Genomic DNA, 21,501 nt, shown 5'->3' with positions numbered 1-21,501 from the left:
AGACGAATCCCTAAACAGCATTTTCCTTTCTTGTTACTCCAAATTATCTGGAAAATGATAATTTAGTATTTTAAAATGCAACTTTATAAGCTATGACTTAACACTTGTAATAAGTAATTATGTATTCAGCCCTATTAGAGATACTGTATGTAGGTGCATGAGGTGTTGTGGCATTTCCTTCAGTGCCTTGCTGTTAGCTGCCTGACAGTGAAAGGCGAATGGGATGGCTCTTGCACTCCCTCCACTAATGTCACAACTCCTCAGAGGAAAAAGTCACCTGTCTGCCCTCCAAATTTGCTTTTTGTTGACAAAAGTCACTAGGGGTAGGGGCCAAGGGAATTACATCTTATTTTTGCATTTTGGAGGTGCCCTGGTATGCCTAATCCATAAATGCACTTTTTATGACTTGGTAAAATGAGAAATAAAACTGAACAATTTCTGCATATAAAGATCACTAGGGTGTGATAAAAGATCTGGTCTCTAGATCTAGCAACCAAAATACCAATTTGGCAACACTGCCCTCAACCCCTTTTAATGTTGATCACAAGACCATTGTGCCTCTTTTGAATTGTGCTCCTGAGCTTCTGAGGTAAGAAGAGCTGATCCAAGATCAGCTCTCCTCCAACCCACCCTGAACCCCAACCTAGACACCCCCCTCCCCCCAAATATGAGTTACAGTCATTACTGCTGGGGATGAGGTATGGGCAGGTAGCACCCTCTGCAGGTGAAGATATGTGTAGCTAGTGAGTACCTAGTGATATGAGAATCAGTTGGTAGGGAGGGCAAGTACTTCAATTAAAAATAAAAAATGCTTGTGTTTTCATGTGAATGTTTTTTGTAAAATGCTGGGGGAGGATTCCCCCCTCACTTTTAGCCCTCAAAAATGTGGTAAGAGACACAACAAAATCAACACAGTTTGAAACCCAGTGCAAATAAGAGGTTTTGAGATCTGCATCTGTTGACTGATTTTAGCCCTCTGCTAATCCCTTCCTCCAACAAAAAAGAAGGAAAAATAAAAAAAAATGTATTCTGCCATAGTTTGACTGATGTATAATTTTGGCATCTGCCTGACATTTTGGATTTGTAATGTACCTATTTTTGTTGTCAATTCTTAATGGATGGCAGCTCACAAAAACTAGAGTTCCATCTACTCTGAAGTACAGGTACCAGATAAAGAAAGGCCAATAAAGACTCAGGATGACACTGTTGGCTCACATTCTTCATGCTTTGGGGGTTTGGCCCTGTGGCTCTGTTTTGATAGGGGGGTATCCTTGGTCACTCAGGACTTCATCATTACCTTTAGGTTCTGCTTTAGCCACAAGAACACGAGACGTGTGTGGGTGTTATCTGAAACTGCCATCAACATTCCAACATTTCATAGTACACACAGCATGACAGTCAATATTGTTTAGCATTTAATGGAGGTGAGCTTGGAACCCAAAGGTTTCAGATTTCATGTACAGGAAGATCAGCGCAGATAAACCCATGAGCGAGCAAGCCACTTCATGCAAATTGCTTCAGTAGGAGATCCAGTTGCAAATCTATAAGTTATCAAACTTGCTTTGGATAAGAATATCTGTTAAGCAAATAAACAATGTATTCATAGCTTGGATGATCATAACCCAGGTTATGGCAACTTGGTTTTTACACATTACTTATTTACGCAGCTACTGAACTGAAGGAAATAACAAACATGGGAGGGAAAGGCTCAAATGCCAGTTTCCAACCCAAGGGTCAAGCCAATACACGAGTCCATTCATTAGTTCACTGGTTTACCAGGTGTAAAACTGAAGCAAGAAAACGTTCATTGATATTTCATGAACCAGGAAAATAATACTTCATTTAAAAAAAGACAGTTCTAATTTATACAAACCCACACAGTGAGCAACTGAACATTATTTAGAATAATGATGTCTGTTAATAATGTCATAAAATTTTAATTATTGTAGTATTAATTAACTTATTCAATGTGTTAGGCACTCAACAGAATGGATTATGGATCATAGATTATGACTTGGTCTGGGGTTAATTGTTAATGAAGTAACAATTCTGGAAAAAAAACAGCTCACAATTAGCTCACAACAGCTCACAATTAGTTTAACTCACTCATAACAAAAGAACTGGTAAAGTGCTTCACAAGTTGTATTCCATATGGACCATTCATGAGATGTCCCACAGGAACATATTACATATATCAAGACATAATCATTGACAAAAAAATATACATGATATGGTCCAAATACTCAAATGCTGGTGAGGAAAAAGTTCCCCTCCATCCCACAGAGGCAGCAACCAAAGATAAAACGAAGAGCAAAAAAATGCATGTAATGTAAAAGAGCAAGTTTATTTTATCTACTTGGATAGGAAATATAACTGTGTTAACCTGAGAATAATCTAGGTTTTAACATGTTCTTGGAACCAGCAGTATTATCAGGTATTACCGTCTGAGGCTGAATAAAGCAGACATAGGATCCAGTGTAGAACAGGGCCTCTGTGCTAATGAAATATCTTGTGGATCTTGGACACTGTAACACAGGAGATTTTCCTGTGAATTTATCCTAGGTGAACTAAATGGAAATCTGTGCTCTAGACCACACCAATCCAGCACATAGTTATCAGCCCAGCTGATGGAAAGGGGTTGTTGATTGTGATTGGTTGTGATTATCCAAGGATCTACCACTAAAACTATATCAGAACCATCTGAAATCACACACAGAAAATTCAGCTCAAGTGATGTGTATGCAAGTATCAGCACCAGGTAGTTGTCCTTCTGTGGTGTGTTGTAGTGGCAGTCACATGAAATGTGTGCATCTCAAACAGACCCAACAGCAAACAGATCCAACAGTGCTGAAAACGTTTAACCAAAATCGAATGATTCCTGAGAAGTGTATGTGATGAATGAGAAGCAATTTTACTTTATTATTATTCATTTATAATTTATTCATATGCATCATATACATTTATAGTTATACGATATACATTTATAACTATATATTAAATGTGTATAAATTAATTGTTGATATTTGTTCCTACTGTAAAAAAAAATAATAATAAATAAAAAAAAATCTTTAAGTAATGTAAAGGTAAGTCTTCCCAACCGCAGACTTTAAGGTGAGAGTGAACAAGATTTAAAAATACATAAAAACACATGCAAAGACTCATCGGGTCTTACTGCATCACAATCATAATATTACTGTCCGCTTGAAAGATGAGACACTTGTCTCGTTTCAGAAAATCGAATTCCACAAATGCAGTTTCAGTCTTAATCCTTTAATCTATTAACATTGTTCCGTAGTAGCTGAGTATGAGGCTCGAACTGCCTGTGATCCGTGGCGCAAACTGAATATATTGCAGCTGTCTCGAGTCGTGGGCAACCTCTTAAGGTTGATGAGGACTTGTGGATTACGTTTCTCTGCATAGTATCCAGTAACTGGATGTCCATGATCCAATATATTTGTTGTTCGTGCTGTATTCGACTGTTCATTAACGTCAATAATTCTAATAGACTCTTTGCTGCAGTACATTCATTCTGCTTCGTATAACTTACCTTGAACAAAATAGTCGGAGCATCGTCTTCACTGACTTAACTCATCGGTTTTCTTTCCTTCGTGCTGTCGAATAGCTAGGATTGTGGGGGGGGGAAGAGAAACTCCGTTTGATTTCACCATCCGCTCTATTTTTTTCACCCTTGGACCACACATGCATGCATGGCCCACGGTGTAACGCAGCTTGTATCGCACCTGCACCAGTCATATTTCCGATGTCAAACATGACCCACAAAATGGCAGGCGACATAAATGTGACGTCATGCAAAGCCTATCAGCAGCGTCGCGGTTGAAAGTGCAGCGCGACGATTGGTCCAGCTGCCCTCAAACCGTATCTGTCCTTGCTGAATTTACGAGCGACGCGCAGCCAATTGAGTTCGCGCTAGTTCAATCGTACGAAAATAGAGTAGCATTCTGCGTAAAGTACGAAATGTATCTGAAATGAAAGTAGAGTACATAGGAAAAAATAATATTTAAAATCGGTGTGACGCTTCTTGCAGCTCACCTTATACAGTGTGCATTTAATGCACATCATGTGAACTGATATGAGCAAATTGTAAGAGAATACGTAGAAAAGGAGATAGGAAAAGAAAAAAATCTCGAAACTGGGATCCCCTTTCCTCCCAGCCTGCGTGTGTTGTCACGGCTGCTTGGTCTGTGTTTTTGTTAGTGTTTAGGAGTGGTTGTGTCTGGATGGAGTGATCGCAGAAGGTAAGACAGCTTGGGTATCCTGCCAACAGAATATATATCTTGATATCATAAATCAGGAAATAATATTACAGAGGATTAGACATTAATCTGCATACATAGCAGGAACGATAGTTTGCTCGATGGCTGGTTTCCGTGCCGTAGCCCGTCAGGAAGCCGGTTGGGGATCATCAACCCATGCTAGTCTACTAACTACTTTGCCGAACAGGGGAGATAGGTTAGCGAGTTAGCTTGCTATCTACTCTTCTTAACCTAGGGCCCGTTATGGCTAGCGGTGTAGAGAACGCAATTCTGTTCAGACGAAACGGTATCGAAGCTTTAAGTTAGCGTGCAAGCTGGCTAGTGTTAAAAATGTAGGGTATCTGTCCGTCCAGCGAGCTAGATGGCTAGCTAGATCGTTGAATTGTATTGTATTTAGACAAGGTAGAGCCCTAGCGTTAGCTGAGTAGCTGTTCCTTTTATTTGCTTAATTAAAGCTAGCGTTTGCCAGCAGTTTGAAATGTAACCAGCGAAACAAATGAAAGCGAATCAATGTAAAGGACATAAAACATTTCAATTATTTTTTTTCTATTTAAACTGGATTCAGTCACTCACTGACGCATAATAAGCTGTCTTGCCAGATGAAGATCAATCATGAATGTATGCCTGTGTTGCCATCATTTGCTGTTAATATATTTATTTACTTATTTTGCATATGCTTTTATTCGTTGGTAGTTTAAATGTCAATGCATGAAGCGCCTGTTGAAAGGGCTACAAAATAAGGGCCTCAACACGCAGTACCAGCTAGCTAAAACATAACGTGCGATAAAAGCGCGTAAAAGAATCAATAATTATTATAAAAAAACATCTGAAATTTAAGCCTGCCTCAGTCTGACAAATATACACAATTTTTTAGGAGCACATGCAAACATTTTTCATAAATTCATAGAAATGGCCGAACAAAGAGAGGTAAGAGCAACTGTAAGAACGATGATAACTTATTAAACAGTATTATACACTTGGTTTTAACACTGATGGGACCACTGCTTCTGTGATACACTTCTCTGCCTCTTGGCAAGGGTTGTACTACAGACGTAGGAAACATCCTGGTTCTGGGAACCAATCTGAAATTGAGCATGTGGATTATTATTCGGCAGCAGTAGCGTGTGGAATGCATTATCCAGGTAGTTAGGAATTGCCAGGGGACCAGAGGTTGGATGGCGTGGTGCTGCAGGTGCATGGGGATATATTATGGATTGCAGGTAGGGAGGAGCTCTACTCTAGAGTGTCTGATTGATTCAGGTAACAGGGTCTTGAATTTAGTATGTGCTCCAGTTATTAGTCAGTGGACGGAGATGAGTAGGGGCAAGACATTGGAGTATTTGAGGGGTTGAACATGTCTTGAATGAGCGGAGGTGTTCTGGTGGTGCTGACAGAGTTCGCTAGTCGAGTTGCACTAGTCCAGAAGGATAGCACAATGGCTTTCATCAGCAGTGGGGTTGAGTAGTGGGTGGTGAGGAATGGTCAGATTCTCTTTTTGTTGTTCAGAAGAGAGCTGGATTTCTGAGTCTCTGAAAGAGAGCTGTCCTAGAAGGTGACATTGAGATTCTTGGAGGGGGGAGGATTGGAGTGGAGCCCTCTGTGGGCTGCTATGAGGAGGGTTGAGCATTCAGATAACTGAAATGTTCACATAGCCTACCACCAGTGATTTTAACAAAATAAGTTTTTGTATGTCCTGCAGGGGTTTTATACACACCATTTTGTGAATAATTGAGCAAATGAAACAAAATGACTGTTGTCTATTTCAGTTTCTCAAATCCTGCTTTCTCTAATACTTGGTAGAATTGTACTCTGTAGCTGTGGACATTGTACCCATACAGAGCCTTGTACCTGTCTGTATTCTGTCATTGTGAGGCCTGCTCTGTGGTGCTTCCTGATAGGTTGAGAGAGCGTGCCCATGTGTGGTGGCCAATGGCACACCGGCAAGGTCCAGGATGGCCCACTCCTGTGGGCCACACTGAGCTAGAGCGGGATTCTGGATTGGAAGATGATGATGATGACAGCAGCAGCCGCCAGAGCAACCACGGCAATGGCCCCCTATTGGGTCAGTGTCCTGAGGAGGACTCCACTATCTTCGTTGCATTCCGGGGAAACATGGAGGACAAAGACTTCCAGGAGAAGCTGGACCGCATCTTGTATGGCATGCCAGAGATGCTGCAGCTTGGTAAGAGCATGTGGATAGAGCTGTCTGTGGGTCCTTTCTGTTTCAGAAGGTGTGGAGAGGCCCACAGCCATGTTAGAGGTCCTGCAATGGGAGCTAATACTGGCTGTACCTAAATGAGCCCTTATTTCATCAGATTGAAAAATCCCAGGGTTTAGGACTACAGTGTCTTTTTTTTTCCTCTCCAACCTTCCAGCCTTAGTTATGTATAAGTGCCAAGATGTGCGTGATCAGCTTTATGCAGTTCCCAAATGAGCAAATATACCCTATTCTTAGCAGGCAGTCCACCACTCTGTGTTAGACGTTATTGCACTGAACTCAGCACCTTTGGTGAGATGCTCACAATAACCAGTACCAGCTTGTCCATGGCAGTCAGAGGCAGGAGTTGTCCTGCAGTGTCAACTAAGGGAACAGAAGTCTACTTCCGAGGATAGGTGTAGGCTACACTGCTAAAGTAGGAGTGTGGATGTTAGGGCCTTCGCATGGTTGTCTGGTGATGTGCCTGAAAATAGGTCCCTGCAGTTATGGGGAATTTGGTAAAACTAATACTAAATGTATGGTTATTATAGCAATTATAAAAAAGTTTTCCTCTACAACCTTTTTGCTATCCAGAAATTGTAGATTATCTAAAGCCAGGGCAATAATACGTATGGTAAACGATTTGTAAAGGTTTTTATTATTTGAGAAAAGACAAACAAAAAAACAAAAAGCACAGTTATTGAAGTAAAAGAACAAACGGTGGCTTTCACTTATTTGTCCCAGCTGCGGTAATCCAGAAGGTGTCGTAGTAGTTCATGAACTGAAAGTGTTCCTTTGCCTGTGTTTATGTCTATAACTACCCGATTCCCACGGAGAAGAATAGTAGCTGTCTGTGGCAGCCAGAGGCTTTGTCCGTCAAAGGAACGGCATTTGTGTCACAGCTTTTAATGCTGTCCTGTTCTCTTTGCTGCCAGATGCTGAGAGAATGCAGCCGCGGCGCGTGGAGCCGTGGAACAGCGTGCGAGTCACCTTCAACATCCCGCGGGACGCTGCGGAGCGCCTGCGCATCCTGGCGCAGCATAACCAGCAGCAGCTGCGCGACCTGGGCATCCTGTCAGTGCAGATCGAGGGTGAGCGCTCAGCCCATTACCATCTACACTACACTACACTGCAGCCTGTGTGTGAATGTCATTTATTCCACCCTTAAAGTGAGCTTCACAGTAATGCCACCATGGGTGACAGCTGCTCTGTGGGGCAGAAAAGATGTTTGGAAATATGTTTACATATATGTTGAAATGACTTTTTGCATTATCTTATTTAGTGTAATTGCTGCAGTGTTAGGGTATTTGTGCAACTACAGCTGTTACTACAGAGTAACAGCTGTTTAGGAAGGAGTTTGCCATTTGCTCTCTTATTGTTAGTTGGAAGTAGCATGTGAATTTGCAATGCAAGTGTTGTGGATGCAGAAGTAATTCGAATTTTCAACTATATGATGAAAACTAATGTTGCACTGTCCTCTGTGTTCAGGAGAAAGTGCTATTAATATTGCAATGGGGCAGAGCAGCGGCCAGGAGGTCAGAGTGAATGGACCAATGGGAGCTACCAGTAGCATGAAGATGGATGGAGGTTTTCCAGTGCAGCCGGGTCCAGGTAGGGCGTTGCATTATGATGCTCCATGCATACTCTGAACTTTTGAATTTTTTGAATGTTAGTTTTTGTCCATGCCAGTACTCTTTTATTTTTCATTGCTCTCTGTAGACAAATTGCTGATTGTACCACATTGTAGTAATAAACTTCCCATCCAGTTTTGATACAGCACCTTTGACACAGAAAATGTCACATAAGCTCTTCACGGAAACAATGTACTTTATAGCAGATATGATGTGAAAGCAAAGGCAGTGATGAGAGAGTGACACAAGTAGGATCAACGAGATGTGGTTGAGTAATGCTTGTTCTGTGACAGGGGTATATCCCATTAATAAAACATCACACCAAAGCTGTTGAGAGGATAACAAAACACAAAATCCCCTCCTATGCTGGTGTGGAAAATAGTGGCACGCTTCCCCTCAATCCCCTAACAGCAGCCAAAGATAAACTTTGAGTGGGAATCTGTCCATTTTGTTGTATTGTAGAAAATTAGGATGCAACAGGCAGACATAGCTGACAGTGTTGTCAGTGTTAAACTTCTGAAGCAGAGGAAGTTAGGCTGAGGCTCTGGAGAACACTCTGCATATGCAAACACTAAACCTGTTTACTTTTTACATTATAAAAATAGGATATTCTTTCACCACTCTACAAGATTTGCTTTCTGTACATTCTTGAGCCAACAAATGTCTGCCCTTACTGTAATGATGCTATTACTGCTCTGTAATTAGGTGCAAATGAGTGGCTCTGTTGTTAGTGGCCATTTCCCAAAATTACATTTGCTAATTTTTTTTGTCAACAATAACACAGCCAGTTCTTACAGTACTCAAAGAAGCCTTGATGAGAGGTGTTTGAGGCCTGTGCCATTTGATTTCCCATTGAGAAGGACAAGAAGATAGTACTAAAGAAGCGCTTACAATGATACAGATATGGACAGTACAGATTTACTTTGCTACTTTGCATGGGGGATAGTAAGAGAGTTTTAGTGTTGATGGAGTTAATTCAGTATAGAGGGTTTCCTCACGCCTTTTAGACATGACATAAGTCAGCAGTGGATCGTAAGGAAGGATGTTACCCAGGTTTATCTGTATTTTAAAATGCACATGAAATATCATTTTTTTTATTTTGATGGTGGAATTCATCCTCTCTAGCAGGTGGCCTGCGGATGAACAACCCCTTGGCGATGATGGCTAACTCAGGGCCTGGTATGGCAGCTCCTGGGGTCAGTGGGCAGGCTCAGACAAGGGCCCCTCGACCTCCCACACATGCAGGTAAGCAGCTTGCTGATTGGCTTGGTATGCCTATCAAACAGCCAGGATAACAAAAGTAGTTTGGACTTCTCAAAAGACATTCCCAGGCCTAGCGCCAACCCTCCGGCAAGTTAAAAGCATTAAAAAAAGAAGTATATTAGTATCATTGACCCTACGTTATATTTTGTCAGTTGAAAGACGCTCTTAGATGTCAGACCACATCTGAACATGTATCAGTGTAACACACATTGCTACAGTTACAGGTTCCATACAGAATACAGACAAAGTGCTGCCACAATCAACAGTTTCAGCTGGTGTGAAAATGTAGTACCCTAAAGTAAGTAACCCTCTCATGATGTGACCTCCAGATTCGATGGACCCAGTGCTGTCAGGTATGGCTGCACACCAGCAGCAGCAGCAGCAGCCCCTCCACGGCCCGACGGTGCTGCCACCCCAGGGGCACCCCATGCAGGCTGGCCGGCAGCTCAGTCCTGCCACCCTCCAGCAGCTCCAGCAGCAGCAGGCCCAGCACGCGCAGCTAGGGGGCGCTCGTGCTCCGTTCAACCCCTCAAACCCGATGGCGGTTCCACCAGGCTGGAACCAGCACCCCTCTGGTGTCCTGCAGCCCCCTCTGGGCCAGGGACCCATGGGCCCTGCCTGGAGGAAGGGGCTCCCCCAAACTCAGATGGCACCACGCCCCTCGCTGGCAACGGTCCAGGTGCCCAATCACCCTCCACCTCCCTACCCCTTTGGCAGCCAGCAGGCAAGCCAGGCCTTCGCTGCCATGGGGCAGCAGCAGCAACAGCAGCAGCAGCAGCTGGGTGCCACCCAATTCGCAGCCCCCCAGCCCAAGGGCCTCCCGGGACCGCCATCGGGTGTGGCTGGCCCAAGGGCACCACCTCCTCAGCCACCCTCCACGACTCCCCAGGGTCACCCGGCCGCCAAGTCCCCCGCATCCTCGTCCTCGCCCTCTCCGTTCCAGCAGGGCTCACCCGGAACACCCCCGATGATGGGCCAGAACCAGGGCCAGCTGGGCCCCCGGCCCGCAACCCCGCAGAACTTCCCCCAGCAGGCCCTGCAGGGCAAACTGCAGCCCGGCATCGTAGGAATGCCTCCACAGGGCCAGGGCCCCCAGCCTGGGATGGGAGGTATGCTTATTGCCCTTTGCTCCACTCATTTTACTACTTTTTTTATTGGTGTTTTTTTTTTGTTGTTATTGTTATAAGAATGTCCCTGCAGCAAACGCAAAAGCAAACAGTCAAACTGTCAAAAAAGTCCAAAAATACATAGAGTGGTACAAAACCACGGAGATTTAGATTTAGATGAATGGTAAACAGGGCATACCTTAACTCCTTAACTCCATCAGGATGACCTGATACAGACTAAATTTCACTTCATCTTGCCTTCTTTTTGTAAACCTTTCCTTTGTTGTTGTTGCAATATGTCACATTTTTGGAGCACTGCACAAAAATAACGCAGTAAACTGTCAACTGTTTTTGCAGGCATGCCCAAGCGTATGCCCATGGGGTTCCCCAACGTGCAAGCCAGTCAGAACTTAATGCAGGGTCAGGTGACCAGCACTGCATCCATTCCCGGGCCTGGCACCAACCCCCAGCTGCAGAACAGCCAGAGCATGCAGCATGCAGGTATCTGTTTCTGTATGGGGCTGGCAGGGGAGGGGTTTGCTCACGTGCTGTTTTAAGAGAAACTGAAGAAACACCAGAATACTGTTTCTAGCTTTTATCTGTTTAGCTCATTAAAAACTCCCATATATTACACCATGACTTCTAGTTCTGTTGCTCCAGAAAATATCCTGCTGTGTTCATGGGTCACTGAAGCACAGAAACATTAGCTGTAGAAACTGTAAGCTTGTCACCCAGGATACTTTGATTGAATTAATCTGTTGATATTTGGTTTCAGGGGTTCAGCCCTCAGCCCTGAACCACCAGCAGCAAGGCTCCCATGGTCAGGCCAGCGTTAATCTGGGCAGCGTGTCAGGGCCTCATGCCGGGATGACCAGCCAGCCCACAGGGGCCACTGGTGGGGCTGGCATGGTACAGGCCCAGATGATGGGCGTCCAGCACCAGCCTGTCTCATCCGCCCCAGGACAGGTGGTGCAGGGCCCACCAGGTGGAGGCCAGGCTGCCCTTGCCAGGCCCCAGATGGTAAACCCGGGACAGATGATTGGGGGCGTCCAGAATCCTCAGAGGGGGATGGCCCCCCCCAGGCAGATGATGCCCCAGCAGGGCCAGGCAATGATGCAGGGACAGGGGCCTCTCCTCGCCAACCAGAGCCACCAGGTGACCATGCAGCAGCAGCAGCTGCAGCAGAATGCCATGATGGAGCAAATGATGGCCAATCAGATGCAAGGAAACAAGCAGGGCTTTGGGTCCAAAGGTCAGCCAGGGGTCCTGCAGGGGCAGATGATGCGGGGCCCCTCGCCGAATGTGCAGGGCAACCTGGTCCAGTTCCAGCCTCCCACTACCCAGCAGCCTCAGCAGCAAGGGCAACAAGCTCAGGTGCTTCCTGTGAGCAGCAGTCCTGGCCAAGCCCTGGGCCTGCATGGGCCTCAGGTGAGGCTTCCGGGAGGCCATCATTTAGTTCAGCAGCAGCAGCTTCAACAGCAGAATCAGCAGCTTCAACAGCAAAACCAGCAGCTTCAACAGCAAAACCAGCAGCTTCAGCAGCAAAGCCAACAGCAGCAGATGATCCAGCAGGTACACCTCCAGCAGCAGCAGCAGCAGCAGCTGGGTGAGGCTGGCGGAGGTGCAGGGGATATGCCTCTGCACCAGCTGATCCCTGACATCCAGGTGCAGCAGCAGCAGCAACAGCAGGGGATGGCTGTGGGCATGCAAGTTGGCAACGGCCACTTCCCTGGTCATGGATTGCCCTTTAACCCACAGTTTCCCAGCCAGATGGCCATGGGTGGCCCCTGTGTGCAGACTGGTGGTTTCCCTGGCAACAAGGATGTCACACTCACCAGTCCCCTGCTGGTCAATCTCCTGCAGAGCGACATCTCGGCGAGCCAGTTCGGCGCCGGGGGGAAGCAGGTTGCTGCCGCCCAGGCCAAACCCAAGAAGAAGAAGCCACCACGGAAGAAGAAGGCCAACGGAAACGGCGGCACGTCAGGACCTCAGCCTGAGGACATGCTTAGGTAAGGGGTGCTCAGGTAAGGGTTAGGCGTGCCAAACCAGGTTTTCAGTTATAAAATGTAGGACATAAAACATTGATATTGCTTTGACCTCATATAAAGGTTACCACCTTAAGATGCTGTCTTGTCTAAGTGTTAAACAGATAGGGCAATAGATAAGCATTATAAAGACCATGATAGATGGGTGCTCTGTGTAAGTGGTGTTGGTTACATCTGGATAACTCAAGAGGCTTGATACTTTGCTCATATGCAGGTGTGTCCTTCATATAATGGGTTATTTTTCACCCACTTGGCATACATCTTATACCAGTAAATAATAACACCCAGCCTGTCAAGAACAGACTCATGTCCTAGATGTACTGTTCATAGTAGTTATTGTTTAACTAATAAAGAAGCAAGTATATTGGTCAAAAAGAGCAGTTTGGTTTAAACTGATGTGCAACATGTCTCATGGCTACCTGAAACTGTTACATTTATATATATATATATATATATATTATATATATTATTCTTATCAAGGGTGCATTCCAGTGAGTTCTAAACCATTAAAAATGTATGTTTCTCAGTTTAAAATGAATGAATCTTCTGGGCTGATTTCAGCAAGTGGAGAGTGTGTGTTGTAGATGGCCTCATGATTGGTGCAGGTCACTCAGTGATTGGTGGTGCATGGCTGCCCAACCCAGCGAGGAAGTCATCTTACCTGTCAGTCACTAGTAAACAGACTATGTCCAAGTGATTGCTAGAAGCTGATGTTTGGGGAATGGTGGTGGAGTGTTTCTGACTTTGTGTGCACAGTGGTCTCGCGGATGTTCGACCCCCCAGTATGGACGACCCAGAGATGCAGGGCCTGAGTGCCGTTCAGGGAGGTGGAACAGACCCCGCCACGGCAAAACCACCTGACTTTAGCAGCAGGTCTTCAGGTGAGAGACGCGTAAAGAATTATGGGTTGTTCCTCAGGAAACATGAGGGACGATTAATTTTTTTCTTTATTACAAAGTTTGCTCATTTGATGACAGCATTTGCAGACCTCTGCTGCACTTCATCTAGTTTAGTAGTCTACAAAAAGGTTTCATTACATTGTTGTCATTTAGCAGATGCTCTTATCCAGAGTGATTTACATAGGTTACAGTTTGTATATGTTACCCATTTGTGCAGCTGGATATTTACTAAGGCAATTCTGGGTTAAGTACCTTGCCTAAGAGTACAGTAGCAGTGCCCCAGTGTGGCTTATGAGCCTTGTGCTACACTGCAGCCCACAATATATATGTGGATTTTGAAATATAATTTCATCTGTTGAAGGGTTTCCTGGTCATCTGGGAGAACAAAGGTTGCCACAGCAGATGCCTGTTCAGTTCACACAGCAGCAGCAACAACAACAGCAACAGCAACAGCAGCACCAGCAACAATTCCAGCAGCAACAGCTCCAACAGCAGCAGCAGCAGCAGCAACAGCAGCTCCAACAGCAACATCTTCAACAGCAACAACAACAGCAGCAGCAGCAGCAGCTACAACAGCAACAGCTCCAGCATCAGCAGCAGCATCAACAGCTTCAACAGCAGCAGCTTCAACAACACCACCAGCTCCAACAGCAACAACAGCAGCAACAGCAGCACCAGCAGATGCAGGGCCAGGCAGGGGTGATGCCGCAGGGCCAGACACAGCTCCATCTGCACCAGTTACAACAGCAGCAACTACAGCAACCACAGCACCAGCAGCATCACCAGCACCAGCACCAACAGCAGCAGATGATGATGAGGCTCATGAAGCAGCAGGAACAGGCTAAGAACAGAATGCCACTCGCACAGACAGGTCAGCCTCCCAGGGGACCGGTGACCCCTACGGAAGCTCAGAGGATGCCTGTTTCACAGCAAGGCAGCATGCCGGCGATGATCAACCTGCACGGCTCATCTGGTGTCCCGCCTTCCCCGGACAAGCTCCGGGGGGTCCCTCTCATGGTGAACCCACAGCTGGGTGGACCTGCCAGGAGGATGCCGCTTCCCGAGTCACCACAAGGGGGCGCACTGCCGAGTGCCGAGGACATCTCCGGAGTGCACGCCCTGCAGGACCGGCCGGCTCACGAGATGAGTCACCCGGTGGGGACCGGTGCACCGGGACTGATGAGTAACCAAGGTCCCAGTCCACACCTGATGAAGCCAGGCCCCTCGCCCGTCCCGCCTCACCAGGGGCCCAGCCCCCAGCCCCAGCAAGCGGGGCCCATGCCGCCGTCCCACGGCCTCCACTTCCCCAGCGCCCCCTCCACCCCGCAGAGCTCCCGCCCCAAGACCCCCAACCGGGCCAGTCCCAGGCCGTACCACCATCCGGTCACGCCCACCAACCGCCCGCCCAGCACGGAGCCCTCGGAGATCAGCCTCTCGCCCGAGCGTCTGAATGCCTCAATCGCTGGCCTCTTTCCCCCGCAGATCAACATCCCGCTGCCCCCTAGGCAGCCCAGCCTGAACCGAGGCTTTGACCAGCAGGGCCTCAACCCCACCACCCTGAAGGCTATTGGCCAGGCCCCACCCAGTCTGACATCTCTCAATCACAGCGGTAGCGGTGGCGGTCAGCAGACCCTCCCCTCGAGCGGCAGCTCTGGGCCCATGGCCGGCAAAGCTGAGAAGCAGCCCGTCGGAGGAGGCCCTGTAAAAAGAGCTAGCCCCAGCAACAGCCGACGGTCCAGCCCCGCGTCCAGCCGGAAGATGACCCCTAGCCCAGGCAGGCAGAAGGGGGCCAAAGCTACCCTTGCTTCTCCGTCTCATCAGCCGCCTCAAAACGTAACGGCAAGCCCCTCTCCGGCTCTCCCCTGTCCTGGGGCCACGCCACCGGTACCCCTGGAAGCGCAGAGAGTTCAGCACCCCTTCCAGGGCATGCAGGGTGTCCACAACAACCCTGCCGAAGCAGGCCAGGATGTTCCAGGAGGGCCCACCGAGCAGCAGCTAGTACCGCTGCCACGACCCCAGGGAGAGGCACACGGTCCTCGTGTCCTGCCAGAGAGGGATGCCGTGGAGGATACAGCGCGGCAGGGCGCTGCTGTGGTTGAGACCGTCCCCGCTCAGGACCTGAAGCCCTCTCACACTCCCATCCTCAGCCAGGCCCCCACCTCTCTGAGCCAGCTTCTAGATGGGTCGGGGTTACCCAGCGTGTCCCCGGAGACCGCTCGGAATGGGGCGTTGCAAGGAGGCCAGGGTCAGAGGGAGAGCAGCATTCTGCAGGGCTCCGACACCAGCGTCCCTCTGAATTCCAGCAACCCGGAGCACAAGCCCAGCCTCATGTCTGCTCCGAGTCCCAAACTCGACCCTGGTGCCAGTCTCGGACCAAGTCCTCACACGAGCGTTAGTGTCAGCAGCAACTCAGGAATTGGTCCAAACTCTGCAGCTAATGCCTCTGTAGTCCTGCCCAAACAAAGTTCCTCCTGCTCCACAGTCACCAGCCCCGCCAGTCAGGTGGCTGTTTTCACCACCTCCAGCCCCGTTGGCTCCTCCCCTGGCATGTCGCCCCATGTAGGCTCTGCTCAGGTTTCCATGGCAGTGTCTGCTCCAAATAAGAACACTCAACCCCTAGAAAGGCTGCCGACCTCCTCTCCGGCTGCTTCTGGCGCCCCTCCTGCCCAGATCGTCACTGCCCCCATGGCCGTTAGTGCAGTCTTTCAGTCACCTGTCACCTCTGTGCCATCCAGCTCCAGCACTGTGACAGAGCCCCTCACAGCGGTGGGGGGAGCAGTTCACACTCCAGCCAGATCCCCAGCCCCTGCTGTTATGACGACCACCCAGCCCTCCCCTGCCCACATACCACATGGCCAGTCTGGTCGTGTAGGGGCAGGGTTTATCCAGGCTACACCTACTCAGCCACTCAGTGCCCAGCCCCCACTGGCATGGCAACGCCCAGGAACCCCAAAGCAGGAGAGCAGCAACCCTGCTGAGAGAACAGCCGCTACCCTGCCCGCCGGCCAGCCATCACCCCGCCCCTATGCGACGTCCTCATCCCCTTTCTCCCAGCCTATGGCATCACCCCCTCCATGCCCCAGCCCAGGAGCTGCTGGTCCGTGTACCCAAAGGAGCCCTCTGCCCCATGCAGCGGCCTTGCCAAAGGTGCGACCGGGCTTGACACTCCCTAGCAGTACAGGTGTGATGGTGGCAGACCCTCTGAGGAACACAGAAGGCCCCTCCCCTGGTCGGCCACCAGAGGCCGCTGTTGCATCACAGCCAGAGCAGATACCCGACAGCACGCGGCCTCAGGGCTCTCCCCTGATAGCTGGCCCCACAGAGGCCTTGGACCTAAACCAGCCCCCCGCCCCTCTAAAAAATCCTACTCCACCCATTTCGTCTCCTCCTACAGCCCCGACCATGCCCTCCCCCATCCCTGTCCCTCCCATCTCCTCCCCTCTCCCTGTCCTGGCTCCTGCCCCACCTCATACTTTTCCAGCAGCACCAGCAGACACCCCAGGAGGCCCCCCAACCGCACCATCTGCACCTGAAGACCAGAACCCCCCTGCAGGGGTGGATACCGGCCTGCCAGCTCACAGCAATGTGTCTGAAACCACGGGCCTTGCAGGTGAGCTCATGGTGATCAAGTCGAGGTCCTTTTTGTTCGTGCTGCTTCTTCTTTGTCTTATCTAGTCCGTCTTACAAGGCCCTTTTAGCAGGATACAAATGGTGCCTAAGAACTGCTAGAGGAAGGGCATCTGCCCAGAATAGCATTTAGCACATCAGTGTCAAAGCTTAAAGACAATGTCAAGATAAGGATAGTACCAGTATGATACAAGTGTATACATGATGTAGTCCTTGAAATGACGTTGAAGAAAACCTTTATCTCACAAAACAACCACAGGAGCTATACAAAATTTCACCACATATTTAGCCTTACACGGATGTATGTCAGTATGTTACACTTTGCTCCAGGTGAAAAGCTCTCTAAGCTAAACAGTAGCTAAGCTTTTGATATGCCCTGCTTCTGGGAGCCAAAGTATAGCCTGGACAGGTTCCAATGCTGGAAAGATACACAAAGAGGGTCTTCAGCTGAAGGAGGACTCCATTGTTTGATCATTTGTGACATTGTTACCATTAATTTTGAATCCAGCAATCTACAAGGCCTCTATGCAGGCTAAATTTGTCATCAGTGTATTAAATGTTCCCTGCTTGTCACAACTGAGTAAACTAATTTTGTGCTTATGGTACATTATAAACGACATTACTGAACATTTTCCCATGATGCCTTGTATAATGTTCTTTGAATTACTGTTATTCTTTTTTTTGAGATCATATTGCTCTTCCCCGATCCCTGATTGAACACACGCCATACCAATATTTAATGTTAAATAACCAACTGCAGACTGAATTCAAATATTGCCTTACTGAAATTACATACCTAATCACAATCAAATTAAATTATTAAAATGTATCATTTTGGAGTGTTTGCTGCCTCTTAAAATGTGCAACTGCTAATTGTTCGCTGTCTGTAGACAGTTTGCGTGTTTGAGGTTGAATTTTTATTTCTCGGCCATGTACCTGTTAACTGAGCTGAACTTCCTGTTTCAGTGTCCGTACAATCTGAAGCTCCACTGCAGGAAGGACCCCCTGGGGAGGCAGCTGGTGCGTCTCCTCTAACTGTGCCAGCTCTGTAGCTCAAGATTACCAAAAATTGTGGAGGCTTGATATTTAATCGTGATTTTTCAGTTATGTCCCTGTTAACTGTTTGCTGAACTTCCTGTTTCAGTGTCCGTCCAATCTGAGACCCCACTACAGGAGGGACCGCCTGCGGAGACAGCTGGTACGTCTCTCCTCTGTAATAAAAATGATTTAAATTAATACTACTAGACACAAACACAAGGCAGTGTCATGATTGTATAAATTGCTCCATTGATTATATAGCTGTGCCTCTGCCACTTTTGGGTCCTCCATGACTTCCTCCAGTTTTTAGATGCATGTTAATATCAATATTGAAACGTCATAATTTGAATTGATGTTAGGAATTTTAGTGTAATTCCTTATTAAATGACATGCATTGGGAGAAAATGAAGGAAGCTAAGTTGTCATCATTAATAACTTGTATGGTCTTTCTTTTGCTTGTTTCTTACAGGAAATGAACCTGTTCCTCAAAATGATCAGGGGTAAGATGTTCACTGAAAGTCAAGTTAAAAGACCCTGAAAGATTGCTGACACAGAGATGATATCCAGCCCAAGGATATTTAAAGCTTTTATATGTATGATTTCCCAAAGATCCAGCTGTGGTTAAACCTGGACACTTAATGCTTTAATTCCAGCCATATACCCCTGTGGCACGTCCCTGACTGAATGGCTAAAACTGAGCAGGACAGTACTTGGTTGATTTAAAGGGAGATGGAGTTGGAAAGCCTGTTTACTGTTGGAAGTGGTCTTAATGGCCCACTAGGGGGCGGTCTTCCCTCTGTTAAAAACCATTAACCCCAGTGCAGTGGCAGGGACACTGATCAGTTGGTTTTGCAGTCTTTCCAATGAGATAACAATAGAAGGGAAGGAGAGTGTCACGGTGGTTTATAAGTTACGGTTGCTCTTCGACAATTGCAAAGGGCTAACCCCCCCCCCCGATGGCTTAGGCCTGTCCTGAGACCATCTTTCTCTGCCTGCCCCCCTTATTGTTAATGAGTAGTGCGTTCTCAGTGGACCTTTCTGGTTAAATTAAGGTCCGATACATCCAAATGTGCATGAAATAAAGCAATTGAAGTAACCAGTTTGTTTACGAGCAAATGTGAACGTTCGCCACTGTTCTGAGCAGATTTGACCATTCATATCCACTAACCAGTTGGACTGCTAGAATTTTCTTTTCACAAAATGTTGGCATAACGTTAGAGGTGGTGATACTTTGCATTTTTTAGGCCAACACTTAATCAAATCAGTGAGTCATTGCTGGCACATGGTAGCTCCATGGCAGCTCACTCATCTGCCCCTGGCCTGGGAGAGGCCAGAAGATCATAGGGTTGAGAACAAGTTGTTAGTTACTCACATAAAAATGCCATGCAGCCTCAGTTCACTGCTGTTTCTCCACTTCTGTGACAGATGCCTAAAGAAACGAAAGGCACCCAACAGCCTTGCCCAAAGGTAGGTACTGTGCGTGTGCTGCCCTCGGGCGTCCACGCACACGCCGCTGTGTCATACCACACATCATCTGTGCTAAGTGGAGAAAAGCAGCCAAAAGAAGCCCCCTGTCACCAGAGACTGGACCCCCTCCTGAAACTGGAGGGGGGAAGATGGAGAGTCTGCCACAGAATAGAAAGGCAGAAAGAGCCAGAAAAGACACAGGCACAAGCTGGCCCCATTGCTTTCTTGCTGTGGTTAATGGCTGCATCTGCCACATGTTTGTCCCCCCCTTGTCCTTGTTGTGTTTCTCAGGGAGGACAGGGCGGTCCCAGAGCGGGCGAAGGGTCCAGGCAGACGTGCCTCACGAGCAGAGAAGGAACCGGAGGAGGGGGGCGAGTCTGCAGAGAACGGGCAGAGGAAGCGAGCCACCAGGCCAGGCTCTGCCTCCGCCATCACCACTGCTGGCAAAGGTACAGAGACCAGCCCGTACCCTCACACTCAAACTTGTACATTAGCACTCAAACATTTACACTTATGCATATGTACGCATTTACATGCACTGATACCTACGCTCTCGCACCCATTCACATGCACTCACATGCATTTACATTCAAACACCCAAACACACACATATACACATACAGTCAAACCTGTACATATGCATGGACATAATACACACTCACACATATGTATATATGCTCATGCATGCACATGCATGTGTACCAACACTCACATACATGCATTTGCACATTCACTCAAGCACTCATGCATTTACACGTACACAAACACTGACACACACTCAGATACATACACGTGTTCACATGCTCATACAGTCTCACAGCGGTAGGGGAGAGACAGATGTTTCTACACTTGAGCAAGGTTATATCCATCAGTCAAGTTTCTCCATGGCTTTTGTCTCTGTGTCAGTATCTCCTTCATGATGGCTGTCTCCTCACTTGATTTTGCAGACACCAACTCCAGTGCCAGCCCCACCCAGGCTAAGAGACGGAAGTCAAAATGAGCCCTGCACTGTTGACCTACAAGCTGTACAATGTCCCTGCTCTGTCAGCCTTTGACCTAGATTGTTAAATGGATGGACTAATTGTGTAACTATTTTGCGTACAGTTTTGTTTCAAGAAGAGTGATGACATTTGTGCTTGTTTCCCACAGCAATGTGAGGTTTTTTTTTTTTTTTTTTTTTTACTTCGAAGGGTTTCAATTTTGTGTGTGAGTGTGTTCTTTAAATGCTGGAAAAATAATGTTCAGGCACCTGATCATGAAAATGCCTCAGGCCTTTGTATAATTTTGTCGCAAAGCTGAATTAAATTTTCTACCGCTCTTTTCAATGTTGAAATGGAACTGTGAACGGTGTTGTAGTTTTTTCTCTGCCCGGACATTAAGTAGCCAATTTATAAGCGTGGGCAGCAGCGCCCTCTCATGAGGAAATTGTGTTCCATACAGATACGGTGTTCTACCATGCACACAAAATGTACATACAGACCACAAATAAAAATAGGAAGGGGAAATCTGCTGTATGTGTTCGGCCATTTTTTAAAGTAAATTTTTGCTCTAATTTGCTAAAACTAATATTCATTAATACGTACTATACACATCAGTGTATGGAATTGGAAATACTAAATACAGCCACGGAAACCTATAACGAAACGCACCCATAAAACCACAGTTTCGTCATTTTTTGAGTGAAAGTCGCTTTACGCCTTTTAAAGTTTGGTCTATCAACTTATTAGTTGATTAGACTTGTTATGAGTTCTTTTATTTATTGGAATTTATTTGAACATACCAAATAAACTACACAAAACAATTGTATGCATACACGAAACGTACAGCTGAGGGGACGTAACCACACTTTATGAATTACTGTTAAATTTGCGTTATGTAAGAGTGCATCATACGGAGCGAATCTTAGTGACAGGAGTTACTAGGCTTCGATTGTCTGGAAAGTGTGTTCGGTAGG

At 47.0% G+C, this 21,501-nt stretch overlaps 1 protein-coding gene across 1 annotated transcript; it reads left to right on the top strand.

The window, feature by feature from the left end:
* Positions 1-3,958: 3,958 nt before the first annotated feature.
* Positions 3,959-21,044, top strand: LOC118779017 (nuclear receptor coactivator 6-like). Its single transcript, XM_036530840.1, has 16 exons — positions 3,959-4,256; positions 6,173-6,456; positions 7,407-7,562; positions 7,960-8,082; positions 9,231-9,347; positions 9,695-10,474; positions 10,829-10,972; positions 11,247-12,480; positions 13,273-13,397; positions 13,777-17,025; positions 18,009-18,062; positions 18,187-18,240; positions 18,550-18,580; positions 19,506-19,547; positions 19,839-19,996; positions 20,495-21,044. Exons 2-16 carry the CDS (start codon positions 6,204-6,206, stop codon positions 20,545-20,547), a joined length of 6,573 nt encoding a protein of 2,190 aa, XP_036386733.1. The 5' UTR covers positions 3,959-4,256; positions 6,173-6,203; the 3' UTR covers positions 20,548-21,044.
* The last annotated feature ends 457 nt before the right edge of the window (positions 21,045-21,501 follow it).

Source organism: Megalops cyprinoides, chromosome 6 (assembly GCF_013368585.1).
Source record: "Megalops cyprinoides isolate fMegCyp1 chromosome 6, fMegCyp1.pri, whole genome shotgun sequence".
Classification (NCBI taxonomy): Eukaryota; Metazoa; Chordata; class Actinopteri; order Elopiformes; family Megalopidae; genus Megalops; species Megalops cyprinoides.
This window is presented reverse-complemented; position numbering and strand designations above follow the sequence as displayed.